The sequence below is a fragment of the Dicentrarchus labrax genome, unplaced genomic scaffold (assembly GCF_905237075.1).
Source record: "Dicentrarchus labrax unplaced genomic scaffold, dlabrax2021, whole genome shotgun sequence".
Lineage (NCBI taxonomy): Eukaryota > Metazoa > Chordata > Actinopteri > Moronidae > Dicentrarchus > Dicentrarchus labrax.
In genome coordinates, this window is record NW_026136722.1 from 8,142,058 (window position 1) to 8,158,471 (window position 16,414).

At 39.6% G+C, this 16,414-nt stretch overlaps 1 protein-coding gene across 2 annotated transcripts in view; it reads left to right on the forward strand.

Annotated features, from left to right (window-relative positions):
* prkcab (protein kinase C, alpha, b) overlaps positions 1-16,414 on the forward strand; it is a 104,349-nt gene that overhangs the window by 84,980 nt on the left and 2,955 nt on the right. The window contains exons 8-17 of one of the 2 annotated variants that reach the window (XM_051388856.1): positions 601-694; positions 2,796-2,825; positions 5,740-5,880; positions 6,008-6,181; positions 6,769-6,860; positions 7,191-7,253; positions 8,208-8,346; positions 10,498-10,578; positions 11,948-12,055; positions 14,120-14,260. In XM_051388856.1, coding sequence (XP_051244816.1) covers positions 601-694; positions 2,796-2,825; positions 5,740-5,880; positions 6,008-6,181; positions 6,769-6,860; positions 7,191-7,253; positions 8,208-8,346; positions 10,498-10,578; positions 11,948-12,055; positions 14,120-14,260 — 1,063 coding nt within the window. The remainder of the gene's footprint in view (positions 1-600; positions 695-2,795; positions 2,826-5,739; positions 5,881-6,007; positions 6,182-6,768; positions 6,861-7,190; positions 7,254-8,207; positions 8,347-10,497; positions 10,579-11,947; positions 12,056-14,119; positions 14,261-16,414) is intronic. The other variant, XM_051388857.1, reaches the window with a different exon arrangement.

A 16,414-nucleotide genomic window follows, 5' to 3' on the forward strand; every position in this document is an offset into this window, starting at 1 on the left:
AGCCAATTTGTTAACTTGAAACTACACGGACCACAACCAACGTCACTAAAACAGCAGTACATTGTATGTAAAACAGACATAAACACCGCCGGCCGAAGCCAAACTCCATTCACTCTGACAAACAGCCGAGCGCTGGCGTCATTTCCTCACCTTTCTGTCATTGTCTGTCTGCTTTGTCTCACACTGATAAACACACACTCACAGAGATGTTAAAGTCACTCTCCCATGTTAGCATACCTGCCTCCACCTAGCCTAAACCGAGCCTGATCGACTGCTGCTTTGAGCGCAGTTAGAGGCTCCAGGAAATACCTGCACATTGGCATTGGCAGCTCGGAAACTTTGCGTCCATGTGTGTTTGTCTGAGTATTGTCCTGTATGTTCCAGGTCATGAGATGAGTGGGCTGAGGGGATGTGTACATTAGAGAGGAAGCAGAGTCAAGTTGGCGGACCTGCAAACCCTCAAAGACTTATGATTGAAGGGGTGCAGAGATGTGAGGTTTTATTGCTGTACGGGTGGACAGAGGAAGAGAAGAGATGCATGGATGAAGGATTAAAATAAACTAAAATTCACTTTCCTCCATTTTTTCTCCCCCATCTCAGGTACAAGTTGCTGAACCAGGAGGAGGGAGAGTATTACAATGTTCCTATCCCTGAGGTGGACGACGTCAACCTGGAGCTCCGGCAGAAGTTTGAGGTGAGGACAAGAGAGCGAGGTTGACTCGGGTCTGTGAATTTGTAACACTGAATAAAAGCTTAAGTAGGTTTTCTTTGTCACACTCGCTCCAACAAAATATGTTCCTCTCTCTCCGTCACCATGGTAACCTTGTCTCTGTTCCCGCTGGTGTTTTTCACCCCGTGTGTCAGAGAGGGAGATCACCTTCTCCTGGCAAGAAAAGTGAATACTCCCATATATATATATATATATATATATATATATATATATATTCAGGGCAAGCTTACAGATGGCAAAGTTCCTGGGGGGGCCCGATGAATGGATACTAATTCATAATACTCACTTCTGTCAATGGAAACAGCTATGAACATCATCTAGTGGTGGTAATCTGAACCTACAACCATTTTAAACAATTAAATGTAACATTAAAGTTACAAACATAACATTGATGTGAGAAATTATTAGGTATGCTTGCTTGGTTAATGTTAGCTGACCAACAAATAGGTAGCTGGTTACTTGGTTAATGTTTGTTGCTAGCCATTCCAGCAAGCTGAACCAACTCTGAACCGGCACCAGCACCAGTCCAAAACTAGCACTAAGTTTCGCGTTGGTGAAAAGAAGAAGAAGATATACTGTATTGATCCCCTAGGGGAAATTGTTCTTTTCTCTTTTTATACACACACACACGCTGAAATGCACATTTCATGCACTTATGGACATGCAAAGGTGGAGTGATGGGGCTGCAAGGTTAACAGCGCCCCATGAGCAGGTTTTGGGGTTAGTTTGCCTTGCTCAAGGGCACCTCGGCAGTGCACCGGAGGTGAAACTAGCACCTCTCCAGCTACCAGTCCACACTCCATATTTTGTGGTCTGTGGGACTTGAACTGGCGACCCTCCGGTTCCCAAGCCAAGTCCCTACACACTGAGCTGCTGCTGCCAAAAGGGGATAGATGAAGTACTTCTAGGTTCAAGTCAACATGGACCTTCTTTGATGCACTGTATTCCTGCATCATTGTTGACTTGAGAATTAATAATAAAAGGATGGGCTACTTTCAGGCACACGTGAAAAAAATCTGGGGTTTTTCACACAAATCATATGGAATCTGATCTTTCCAATTGATTCAGGCCACTTTCTATTAATTTTGGTGTTATTTTGTCTTCATATATTTTCTCTCAATCATGCTTTTTGCACCACATTAGTCCTTTTGCATGTTTTATCCACTTTACTTAAATGTATAGGCTATGTTACATTGGAGTATATGTCTGCCACATTTCCACTTTCCTGGCAGACTCTATGGTGAACATCATAGTTGCTTCTATTACTGTAAAATAATATTGTAACTTTGACTAAAATATAAGTAAATAAGATGTTTTTTCTGGGTTTCAAACACATTCAAAAATCAAAAACACTATTGTTCGCTTTGAAACTGTTAGGCAGTGTTTGTTGATTTGTAGTAAAGCAGAGCTAAATCGTGTTAAAAAAATGGATATGCAACCAACAGTCGCTCTCAAGTGGGCGACTTGTTTACTGCACAATTCAATCAGTGAGGTTTCTATTACCTCAAAAATAAAACTCATAACCTCTTTCACGTCTGTTGTGACATGCGGGTTAGAAGGTGGATGCCATATTAAACGCTGCAATGTAAACAAGTCCAAAGCTGTATTGGATTCACCTGAGAAGACGGAGATGGGGAGAGTGAGGGTAGTTTTATTAAAGTCCAGATCCGTGTGTGTGCACTCAGGTGTTATAATACTGAGTGTAAATGTCATCTCCTTACATCAGTCCTCAAGACACTCAGTCTTGTTGTTTTTAATTTCTCCATTTCCCTCCGCGCTGTGCAACGCTGACCTTGACTTTCTTCTGAGGCCTAGCGTCTTCACACAACTGTGCGGTTGCCGTGGAAACTGGGGGCGAGCTGAAGAGATGCAACCAGATGTGATAGAAAAGGGATTTATTCTGTTTTTCTGGTCACGCCTTTGATTGTTTTTTTAATTGTTTATTGATTGATGGAACAGATATAGAAATAATGACTCATCAGTCCACATGTGCATTCTGTCGCTCCCTTTTAAAGACACACACCAGCTGACCGCATTAATAAGTGAGTTTCTTCTTTCTTTCTAGGCCTGCCAGTTAAATATCCACTATCTCAAGGTAGCTCTTCTGCCTGCTCCGTCTCTTCTTCTCTCGCTGCCAGCTTGCATCACACTCACTTTACTTACTGTGTTAGGATTGTTTGTGGAGCTCTGCTGGGCTTCCACAAATTAATCTGATTTACTAACAAAGGCTCTCAACAACATATAGTTGAACCAGCCCAATTTGCTTGCTGTTATGCACACACTAAACAAACCTGCTTTTTATTTCTCTAACCCCTCTCACATACTCTAACCTCCTCCTTCTTTCTGTCTAACATACATAAACATACAACTAAAGGGACTATATATCATTTTAATATAAAGGAACAATCCAGGCATACATATTGAGGATTTTGCAGCACCTGCAGCAAAGGCCAGATCAGCAAAGTCTGACATTTGCAGCATTTGCATTTGGCTTTCCAGTGCAAACAGGAAAGCAGCTGCTGTTCCTCCAGCACAAACAAGAGCAAAATGCAACATCCTCTTTAAAACTTAAGCCGCAAACACATTAACAGCCAAGGTTTCTACAATTCATATGAGTATAAAATGTAAAATAAAAGTGTATATAACAGCTCTAACATATGTAATCCCTGTCTTGCACACAAACACCAGACAGCATTGTTGTTAGTAAATGTGTTCCTTGCCACTATCAGTGCACTGTCATTGGCCAAGAGAGGCTCACACTCATTGGCTGACAGTGGTCCACAGTCCGCCCTCTACTAGTCTGGCTTTGGTTGGACTATAGAAGGCTTTTATGACATGAAGCATGGATGGACACTGACTTATGCACAGTCTCTGTATGAATGGATGCACCCACAGGAAGGTTCTTTGGTGTGCATGCCAAATCTCTCCACATGGTGGCAGTGTTATATTTAATATAAGACTGGCTGTATTGTATGTGTTTGAATACAACTTTGTGTGGCCACAAACTGACATAAATATTCCAAACTTTTGTTTGTGTTGAAACAGATATATGTTTTTTTGTGAACTGTTAATGTGTCATTTTTATACATGCAAATGGTCCATGTTGTACTGTATTTTGAAAATTACCACTAGATGTCTCTGCAAGGTCAAAGTTATGATAGAACAACTATTGCAAGCTGCAGTAAACAAAATAAGCACAGGATTACCACATTATTTAAATGACAAATGCAACAACAGTGATGAAGTTACATTACTTTTCAAGTATAGTGTTGTAAAACTTAGTTGACATAAACCAGATCAGTTCTGTCCTTGGGTAACCTACTGCAGGAGTTCTCAAGTTTTATGTGATTTTTTTTGCTTTTTGCTTTGCTTTTGCTTTGAGTTATTACTGAGATGTGTTTTTTTTTGCTTTTTGCTTTGCTTTTGCTTTGAGTTATTACTGAGAAAAAAAACAACAAAAAGTAAATCTTCCTTTCTAGATTTTCTGTCAGTAGACTGATTTGTAGAGGCCTAAAGAGGTGATAATATCCAGTATTTTACAAGACAAAAGCAGCAGTTAGAGATAAACCAGAAAAAAACAACATCATTTTGAGTAACAGTTTCCTTTGAATCTTTTTGGGACCCTAAAATGTGCCTTTAGAAAGAAAGCTGATTACCTGGAAGGCAGTTAAATTCCCTCTTTGATGTTTTTCTTCTACTTATCACCTTGCTGTAGCAGTTCACATCACATCTAATATATCTGATATCAGAGAGCAGCTGATTTTCATTCCAGCTGTCTCAGTTACACCTGGGCTAGCAAGTGGAAATAATCAACTGCAGTGACTTACTAGACTTACTGTATTTGGTAGCTTTACAGAGTCAACAGTCCGAGAAGGGTCAAAACGAGAACCTCTCTCCCCCAGACTATCTCTCTGTAACCACAACTGACACACCTAGTTAATGTTTACATTATTCTGCTCTTAATTAACCCAACCAGGTGTACACATAGAGCCTCTTAACCTTAAGTCAGATATGTGACAGTAATTATGTTGAGTGTATTACCACATTGAGTCAAGAGAAGAGAAACGGTTGGCCTGGCAACAGCCTCTTGGTGCCCCACCGGTCGCCTGTTTTCTTTGCTCTATCTGACAGAAACAGACAACCGCCGGAGCCATGATGAGAGCTGGCAGGGTCCTAATTGCCCTTTTTGTTCACACACGCTCGGCAGGCTGGTCATTATAACAACAGGGAACCTTGTAACGCTGGCACCCCCCGCTGCCCACCTCACAATTTCCCAAAATGCACCAGCGCAGAGATCCTGCTGAATATCTGTCGGGCATGTCAGTGGGGGAAATAAATCGCTCAGATCTCTCGAAATAAATAGAGAAAGAATAGATAAAGTTGATTTGACTTTGATGCAAAAATGTGGCTAAAAAGATGATGATAATATATTAGAATATGATGGCCAGCCATGCAAAATACAGTAAAACATATATGAATGGTATTGAAAATCCAGTAGATAACTTTAATTAATATGGTACCATAATCTTACATTCCTTTATGCTACATTTAACATCATCTCTTTTCATGCATGTGTGGTTTTTTTAATGATATTAATCTAACTGAAAGGCTGCAGAATTACACACAATCCTGCTGTGATTGGTAGTTGGCAAGCACACTTCCAGCGGGCTCACGTTTGTTTTTTACAACCAGTAATTAAGTCCTGCTTCTGTGGCAATCTGTGATCTGCATGGATAACTCTCTGTGAAAGCCAGATGTGAATATTTGACTCCAGCTGTTAGACACCAGCATGACGACTGATAATGTCTTCTCCTCGTAGTCATACAAGAGGGGGAGGCACCATACACAGAGTTACTTACTTGTAAACAATACAGTAAAGCTTATATATGATTTATTATTATTATTTGCTTTATTTGTGAAACTATCAATGTACATAAGAACTCATGTAAGACCCTCACAGCAGTAGACAAATAAAAATCTTAAGTATATGTTTTACTTTAATGCCACAGAAAGCCAAGCTGGGCCACGGTAAGAAAGTGATCACGCCGTCAGACCACCGGCGGTTCAGCCTGCCTTCAGGTAACATGGACCGGGTCCGACTGAGCGACTTCAACTTCCTGGCCCTGCTGGGGAAGGGCAGCTTTGGCAAGGTGAGAGCCACTGCAGACGGTAATACAAAAGGTCATTAATTATTGTAGCGCTTTAAATATGGCAGCCAAAGAAACGCCTCCTTGTTTCATCGTGACCTCTGACCTATTGTGTCTTGGTCAACTGCAGGTAATGCTGGCAGAGATGAAGTCAACAGAGGAGCTGTACGCCATCAAGATTCTGAAGAAAGACGTGGTGATCCAGGATGACGACGTTGAATGTACGATGGTAGAGAAGAGGGTCTTGGCCCAGAGAGACAAACCGCCCTTCCTGACGCAGCTCCACTCCTGCTTCCAGACTGTGGTGTGTAAAAACTTCAGCCACAACCCAAGTCGTGGTTATTATACTTTATTTAAAGAGGACCGTTTTGCTCCCTCATCATTCTTTCATCAGCCCATCAGTCTCCTCTGCATTTTAAACCGTGTGTGTGTGTCCCTGTTTGTCTTTCTACCGTTACATCTGTATTTGCCTTACCTTTGTGGGCACTCGTTTGTCAGCACTCTGCAGAGAAAATTAATACTGAGCTGAGACCACCCTTGAATACGAAGTCTCCAGTATGACGTAGACTTTGTGCGTAGACAAGGTGACTCAAGGAGTCTTTAATAAAAACTACATTTACTGATCAAAGCTTCCTGACTTATAATACAGCTATATGAGCTGACCCCAGCTGCTATACTGAAAGAATAGATCACGTCAGGCCTTTTAATATCTCAGGAGGACAACCACGTGTTAGGATAAATGGCTGTAGACTGTTAGATGAATATGAATATCTACATGATTTTATTCCCTATATAATGCACTGATGTTTTAGTGTGAACATATTGTACTTTTCTTTGTGCAGAATCTATCTAGAGCTGCTCTTTGGGCGATAACATGTTTGTTTTTTCTAGGATCGGCTGTACTTTGTGATGGAGTACATCAACGGGGGAGACCTAATGTATCATATCCAACGTATGGGCAAATTCAAGGAGCCACAGGCAGTGTAAGGACACTCGATCCACAGGCACATGTTTTAACAATAACAGAGATATTCACCAGGCAGCTTAAAAGCTTTACAGCCACCTCGAGTTAGTAGTTCAGCCCCTGTAATGTGTTACAGTGACGTACATCAGTAGTTTGTGGTATGAGTAGTCCCATTAACTAGTACACAGGATCTGATGTTATTAGGTCATTTAAGGTTAGATGGATACATATTTATCTCTTGGGTAAGGGATTCTTATGTATTGCTTTCTTGTATTCATCAGAATCAGTTTCCTGACAAATTTCTTTTGTGAAGTTATGTGTTTATTTATGTGTGTTTTTAATTTTGCAGGTTTTATGCTGCAGAGATTGCTGTCGGTTTGTTTTTCTTGCACCGAAAGGGAATCATCTACAGGTGGGTGAGTCAGAGAGAAACCAGTTTTATGTAATGAAGCACCACATTCACCTCAGATTCATTTACTTTTTCATGAAAAATAGAACGCACGCAGGCTGTTTATATTAAAACATTTTACAGTACATCAAAGGATTTTGATAGATAGATAGATAGATAGATAGATAGATAGATAGATAGATAGATAGATAGATAGATAGATAGATAGATAGATAGATAGATAGATAGATAGCTCAATTATTGCATCAGAGTTAGGTAACAGCTCATTTGTATCAGTTGTCCCTGGGCATGCAGACGAAAACCAACAACAAAACAGTAAATACATAAAACAGGACAATACATAAAGGTCCATCAGTAGGTACAGGGAGTATGAGTGAAAGAAAAAGATTTAAAAAAAATTGTAGACCTTGCTGTTTTTTCTGTATTTAACCTGTACAGCTTGGATACCCTCTGAAGTATAATATAATCCAGACTAATCACCTTCATGTACAAAAAAGCAAAAATAGAAAGAACAGAAAGAAATGCTTGACAGAGAGTAAGGTCGTCCTGTTCCTCTTCAGCACTTCAGCGAAGGACTCACATCCATTCTTCATATCCCACCAGCCTTGTGAGCAGCATCCCGACTCTACTCTGTGACATATATACAAGACGTGGTGAATGAGGGGGGAGAAAATGAAGAGACATGAAACAAAAGCAGAGACATAGACTGAATTTTATAAAAAGGACAAAGGAGGCAGGATGAGAGAAAAAAAAATGATTTCAGGACGAGAGTTTATTTTTTTCTGAGCGTATGATGTGTGCTGCAGACAGATAAACTGCTCAGAGAGGTGGCGGTTGTGCAGTGCAACACTTTTCTGTGCTCCTCTGTGCGTCTGTACATAGACAGCAACACACAACTTCTTAACAAGTATCCAGAAATGCATGTACACAAAGGCTCACAACTTCTCTCTGCTGCAGGGATCTGAAGCTCGACAACGTGATGCTGGACTCTGAGGGCCACATCAAAATTGCTGACTTTGGCATGTGTAAGGAGAACATGTATGAAGGCATGTCCACACGCACCTTCTGCGGCACCCCGGACTACATCGCACCAGAGGTGAGAATGGGATGTATAGATTACTGTAAGAATAATACAACAAAAAGCTAACAGATAGCTTTGCATCTCTTTATTAGTGAATGTTAGTGAGTTTGCTAAACCCCGCCCCTGAACAGACAGTGTCCAATCGCAGCTTTGCAACCGTAACTTGGCAGATCTGTCAATCATTCTCTCCACATGTTAAAGTGAACCTACAGCTGTAATGTAGATGTAATGTTATATCGAGAGTTCAGGCTTTTTTCCTAGCCTTTCTAAATCCAAAACCACAGGAGCAAAAGTATAAGAAATAGATTAAACAATGTGTTTTTTTTTTTCTAACTTTAAAGCTGCAGTTGTTAGCATGCCTGGCTAACGAGCCTACCACCAAAAGCAGAGACACTGTAGCACTAGGCTGGTGTTAACTGTGTCCTAGGATTTGGGGAAGTTTATGCTCAGCGTTATTCAAATAGCATTATGTTATAATTATAATAATAGTAAGTCCCATTAACAGAATATACAAGTAATTACTAATACATTTTTCCTTATTATAGGCCCACTAGGTTATTATATACAATAGACCAACTAGCTCTACAATCTAATATAACGACAATATTTATTTAGCTAGCTACATGGCTCATTAAGTGATAAAGATTTAGTGCAGATTTAAGAGCCCCACAAAATTCTTGTTTAAAAACAAGCCAGCTGGATACATTAAAAAGTCATTTTTCAACCGACTCGTGGAGCTAACGTTTGCTTAATTAGCTACTTAGCTACAGCTGATCAAATCTGACAGTGTAACTAACTGAAGGGTGAATTAAGGTTGAATGGGACAGTATAACCATACGGGGTTCATTTTCTCGTCTGATGAGTAAATTTATGGCATTAATTCCACCTGAGAATGGAAGGTTCCTCGTAACATAGCAACTGTAACTAAGGCGATTTTAGTACTATTTTAAAATTAAGATTTATTTGAGGTGCAGTCAACATTTATAATGGATTATATATACACATTGAATTAAGAATTGCTACAAAATACATTTCATTACAACTGTGAGAACAGAACAATACCAAGAGTAACCAGTGTGATCTGTAACAACAACTATATGAGCTTAAAACAGCCTTATAACTAATAAATAACGCTTTCATTAGGCATTTGGCTTTGGTTCTTATCTAAAGTGATCTTTCTACTGTATTCTACTGTTACAAATCACAAGAAATATCAAGCAAGAGATTCAAGTTCAGAAACTTCCACCAAACAGAGAAAAATAAGAGTTAATTCCACAGAGTGAAGAGATGATTCGCTAGGGGAAGATATTTATATTTCTGTGTCTCTATCTGTCTGCACTGACTCATGAGGGAACACTCTGTCAGGTGGGAGGTGAGGGAAGCCCTTACTCCGGGTTTTTCACAGCAAACTTCATCTAGGCATGTCTTTTTCCTTTCTTGAAGCTGTTCTGACTTCAATTTGTGTTGTTTTGTCCTGGAAAGCACTTTGGGTTTACACCCAGGCAAAAGGATCCCAAGATTTTCTGATGAAGTGTATCAGGAGAGAGATATAAACACTTCACATATCATGTGTGGGTGTAGACAAGAAAGCTGAGCAACAAATTCTAACTTTCTGAACTTTACAGTATAAATTGCTGCATTTCTTTCGCTGTTAAAGGCGAGCGCAGCTGTGATTTAGCTCTTTGCTTGTGCGTCTGCATGATTATTATTGTATGTGTGTGTGTGTGTGTGTGTGTATGTGTGTGTGTGTGTGTGTGTGTGTGTGTGTGTGTGTGTGTGCGTGCGTGCGTGTGTGTGTGTGTGTGTGTGTGTGTGTGTGTGTGTGTAGACTGTGTGGGAGGGAGGTGTAGGATGGCAAATTGGATGGTAGGAGAAAGTGCCTTTGTTATGGCAGCTCAAAATAGCTGACTGTTTTTAATGGTGGTTGATTTTGGTTGGATTTTAGATGACAGAAATGCAGCTTTCAGTGCTACAGTTCACAGTTTCTTTGATATCTTTACTGTGGGTCTCTGGGGTTGTGTGTCACACAGCTGCAGTCATCTTTGGCAGCAAAAAATAAAACCATCTTTTATCACTAAACCTGTTAAAAACCACACTTGATGAGGTAGTGCGTGTACACTTGATTATTCCAGGTTTTTTAATCTTTCCCTCTTTTCCCTTTGTCAGATTATAGCTTACCAGCCTTATGGAAAATCAGTGGACTGGTGGGCTTATGGAGTTCTTCTGTATGAGATGCTGGCAGGACAGGTAATATGTCGTACCAATTACTGCATCAGTTGTGGTCTGTAAGGGTTTTTATCTGGTTACCATCCCTCAATTAGGACCATACATTTAGTGGAGTATATCCATAAAGTTGTGCTGTAATACACATTGAATTAAGAATTGCTACAAAATACATTTCATTACAATTGTGAAGGTGTCAAATATATACGGAACAATACCACAAGTAACCAGTATGATCTATAACAACAGCTATGTGAGCTTACAACAGCCTTATAACTAATAAATAACGCTTTCATTAGACATTTGGCTTTGGTTCTTATCTAAAGTGAACTTTCTACTGTATTCTACTCAATTTCAATGACTAATTTAAGTCATTTATCAAGCAAAATTACAGAATTTGCACTTTCACCCCGATCACTGGGACTGATGGGTATTTGTCACTGTTTAAGAATGAACATTTCCATTGATTAATTGCAGAAATAGTTAACAGTTCCATCGATATAGAAATTAATTGCTAGTTGCACCTCTCATACAGAGAGAGAGAAAGTAGCCATATGATGGTGTTTTTAGTTATTATTTTCAAAAAATGTATAGACTAAAAGATTACTCGATTATTCTAAAAATTTATCAACATAAAGATTATTAGTTTAAGCCCTTTTGTACAGTGTAGTACAATTGCAAATGATTTAGAGGAGATTGGAAAACTGTTATGATTATTATTTATTTTAGTTTGTATAAAACCCCCTAAAAGAGTGTTTTATATCCTGCCTTAGCAATACTACAACAGTACTAATGGATAGTATAATAACGCAGAGAACTTTGTTTATAATCAACTTTCCAGGTCCTGAAAGGTGAAATAAACCCACATTTTCATGATTCATTTACTACACAAAGAAAGCCAGCATTTTAGTCTGACACTTGCTTATGACCAGCTTCAGTGATGACAAACTGTGGACGACATGTGTCCTTGGCACAAGAAACGACAATAAAAAGTTATCTGGACTGAACAGTGAAATGCTGAGACACTTACAGAAAGAGAAAAGTACATTTAAGGTTTCCAGTTTCCAGGCAACAGTTCAGCTGAAGATATTTTTCTTACTAAAGTTGGATCACGAATGATTGATCCATCCAGATCCCTTTTTTGTGTTGTCAGAGTAACATACATGTACTCACCCATGAACAACACAGCACCACTAATTAAAATACGGTACGAGACAATGTTTCAACATACAGATGTGACACCAACAGCTGCTTCCGCCGCTCAGCTCACCTTGCTGGCTTTGTCACCTCAGTATGTTGACAGGTTTCACAGAACAACGCTCAAGCTGTAAGCCTGTCGTCACACCCAACTTTTATATGAACCCTGTGGCACTGTGTTTGTCTTCCTGTTCAGCCACCGTTCGACGGAGAGGATGAAGACGAGCTCTTCCAGTCCATCATGGAGCACAACGTGTCCTACCCCAAGTCCATGTCTAAAGAAGCTGTGTCCATCTGCAAGGGAGTAAGTACTGTTTAAAGGAATGCTTGCACACACATGTGAAAAGGATAACAGATATATGGCATTTTTGTTGTAAAAATGTTGCTGAAACCACTGGGAATCATTTGGAGGCACGTGCACGATCGTACATATTTGCAGTTGCTGGGTAACAATAATCGGCCATAACATACCCAGTTCCCAAATCTTCTTTAACTCCACATGGACACGACAAAGTTCAAGAGGCAATTGCTCAGATATAAAAAGTGTGTATCGAATACAATTTGCGATAAACTCGGGATGAATCGTTTTTAGCATCTTTGCCTCTGTAAAAACGTATTTATATATATTTATCAGCAGAGGCCCCATGCGTTTATAACTTGGAAATGTGACCAATAATGTGCGACCAACAACTATATTTGTTTACTGTTTCTAAAACTGCTTAAGAAGAACCAAAGAAATGAAATCAAACTATCTTCACCATATTGAATTGCATACATCATATTCTTTTTCATTGCATCGTGAATCGCATTGTGTTGAATCAAATCGTGTCAAATCGCAATAAGGTGAATTGTGTCGTATCATATGTATCTTTAATGTACCTGCTTGTTGCGTATCTTATCGGTCTCAGTGATGGAGATTCACAACCCTAAATGGTATTTAGGAAGAGAGTTAGGAAGGGGCTCTCCAGCGTTTTTGCAGATATGTATTACACTCCCTTAAAGTTGAAGAACCTGCGAGAGACAGATTTAAAAAATAAATGTTTTAATTGAAGCAGCTGCCGAGATATCCTGATCTTTAGTCGCTCTTATGTGTTATACCCTAAAAACAATGGCTCCTACATTTCCCATAATGATAGTGTCTCTTACCCCCTTGCCCCCTCGCCTGGTAAATGTCTTATTTTCTCATTCTTGACAAAGTCCAATCACAGATACATTATACAAGTGTTTCCACTAACTGTAGTCAGTATAGCTGAAAAAAAAAATTGATTAAATGAACTGATTAGTCCATTTACAGTATAATGTATATATTATAATGTATTAATTGTTTACAGCCTCTCAAACTTGCTGCTTTTCTCTGTTTATATTACTGTATTGTAAACTGTCAACTAAATGACTAACCAGAAAAGGCACTATTTGACTAATCAATAATGAAAGTAATCTATTTGTTGCTGCCCTATACTTACTCATGTCAAGTAAAGATATGTATAAAATGTGCCAAATGTTTTGTTTTTCCTGTCACATATGACCTTCCCCAACGTGAGTATTGACAGAATCCATTCAGGTCACTCTGCTTTAAATTTTGATGTAATTTTTTTAGCTTTTGACACAGAAGATGGTTTTAGATTTCCATTTAATCTCGTCCGTAAATCATTTCTCATTGTGCTCCAGCAAAGACACAGCTGAGTCACACATTTCCACGGCTTTCAAAAAGGCTCCTTTATTTAGCAACACCTGTTCGTCTGATACCTGGGCATCACTTTTGTGACACTGTCACAATGAAGTGGCATCATGACTGTAATGGTAATGATTATTTACCAACAAGGAAATGAGTTTTCAGAGTCAATTTACACACCAGAGAAGATTGAATTAAGATTCAGGCACAGTCCGATAAGTCTTTTAATAACACACCCCGCCTTCATTTATTATGATATTACACCCTGTAGCTGCATGCCGCCACAAAAAATATCATTCATCATCCCAGAGCTGCTGACAAAAGAGATAATCCTGATGCCTCTTATTGTTTGCTTCACATCTCATTTGCAAAAATGATTCATGGTCGAAATTAAAAGTGGCTCTTGAATCAGAAACGGGGCCATGAAAAGGCAACGTAATTTCCTGCAACTATTTTAAAACTAGATGAGTGAAAACAGCGTGAGTGTCAGTCTGGCTCTGCATAATGTCACTGACGTGTAATAAGAAGCGAAGATTTAAAAAAGTGGATCATTGATATGTATATAAGCTTGCTTCAGAGATAGTTTCTTCATCTCTTCTGTTCCTCCCTACTTCACTATTTTTATCTTTTCTTTCCCCAGAGCAGCTAACTGCCTCTGTCACATCTTTTAATCCCTCCTCTTCTGTTTGTCACCAGCTGATGACCAAGCACCCATCGAAGCGTCTTGGCTGTGGCCCAGAGGGGGAGAGGGACATCAGGGAGCAGGCCTTCTTCAGACGCATCGACTGGGATCGCCTGGCAAACAGAGAGATCCAGCCGCCATTTAAACCCAAAGTGGTGAGTGTGTGTGTGTGTGTGTGTGTGTGTGTGTGTGTGTGTGTGTGTGTGTGTGTGTGTGTGAGATATCGTGTACTGTATGTATGCATATCCAGATAGTTGTATATCTATAGCTGGGCTTCAAAAGTTAGATAACATTAAATGAGCAGTCAGACATCCTCTATCATGGTTTATGAGATATTATATTGATATAAACTGTAATATTATACATTTAAAATCAGTCGAGAGACTATTTATGGATAAAATATCCATACAGGAATTGGCTAATCCAGCAAATTAAAATGTAATATTGCCTTAAAGAATATTAATTGATTGGCAACATTTCCTAAATAAATGCTACCATTAAACACTAATGGGCCTAAACTTTAGTCCGATGCATCTTATTGTGTGTCACTTTTGCAAACTTGAATCAGTTTATTTCCATCCACAAATTTTAAAGGACAGGTTTCATGTTTTTGGTCACTGTAATCATTCCTTCTTTCTATACTACTACTATACTTTTCTATACTAAAATATTATCCAGTTTCACTGAAATCATTGAATGAAGTTATATAAGTGATTTTTTACAGTGTAGGTCACGCACAGACACACCACCTAATTCTTGTCTCATTTGTGGTCCGATAAAAAGTAAATTACTTATATTCAGAGCCCAATATTGTTATTTCCCAAGCTCAGTTACTGAAGCTGTCGTGCTGTCAAACGCACACTAGCAAGGACAAAGTGGTGCTCTCCGGCACTCTGTGCAGCCCCTCGGCAGGCATCCGCAAAACTTAGCCAATCAGAAGAAAGTGGGCTTTCGGCGACGGAGGGCTTGAAGAGACGTCTTGTTTCAGACAGAGGATGAACTGAGGGGCTGCTTGAAGGGCCAATACAAGACTGATGAGGGTGTTTTTGAAGAGTGAATCATGCAAAGCTACTCTAGTATCAGTCTAAGAATAATATAGCTGGAAATGGGCATAATAGGTCCCCTTTAAAATTACTTTACAAAAGAATGACTTCAGGGTCAAGAGGAAGGAATGATTACAGCAACCAAAAAACGATATTGTTTATTCAAAAGAGCATTGTTGTAATTAATGTTGTGATGTTTTCTAGTGCTTACAGCAATTTCTTTCATGAATTTAATATGGCCACACACACACACACACACACACACACACACACACACACACACACACACACACACACACCGTAAGGTCCTTTCATCCATTACCATTTTATTTTTTTTTGTTTTTAAGCTTTATAACAGCGACTGACTGACAATGTATTCATGCTGATGCTGTGATAACAAGAATTTAGATGACAAGGCAGGGCTCATAACATTTTAATTTATTCAATATTTTGTTTATTAACCTTTACCTCAGCTTGTCTTTACCAACATCTCTACCTCAGCCAAGAGGTAGACATGGCATTTATCTCTATATAGTAAAACATGAGGATATTTCCAGACACAGAAAGAGATGATCGATGATGACATAAAAATAATGACCATAAACCATCCAGTAGTGTGTTTTATTTCCCTCATGCACCGTTCCTGTATGCAGAGTACGGTGCTAAAAACAGCAAATCACCAGAAAATCTTTGTCATTCTTGAATGAATCACTATTGAAAAACTGAAATACTTCCTCTGAGAGTCTTTAAGTGTGCATGCATGAATGAGTAGATGTTTTATGTCTGTGTTCCCATTCATCCTCACCCAGTGTAGTGGCTTATATGCACCCAGCTGAGCTTGAGGCTGGATCCCAGCTGCAGCCACCAGCCCCGCTGCCACTGACACATGTCCCCCCTCCCGACACCTAAACCTCCTCCTGTCACTACAAAACACTCCTTTTCTGTTTGTGGACCCCTGCGTCCTCCATCCCCTCGCTGCCCACAGCACCCGAAGCAACGCAAGCGCTGCCACCAAGGATTAAAAATAGCTCTGTAAGAGCAGAGTTCCCTTTACTTCCACACAAGGGCCACAATAAATGCAGGGTTACACAGCGGATGTATCAGTCTCCGCTCACATAGGGGGGAGGAAAAAATGTCTAAAAGCGGATCCATCCATTCAGGGGGGCTTTGTGTAGTGTATCACCGTAGTGAGCTCATACTCTGCGTCATTAATTGGTCTGAAGGGACTGGCAAACAAAAGAACCATCTGAGGCTTTATGGCTTGGC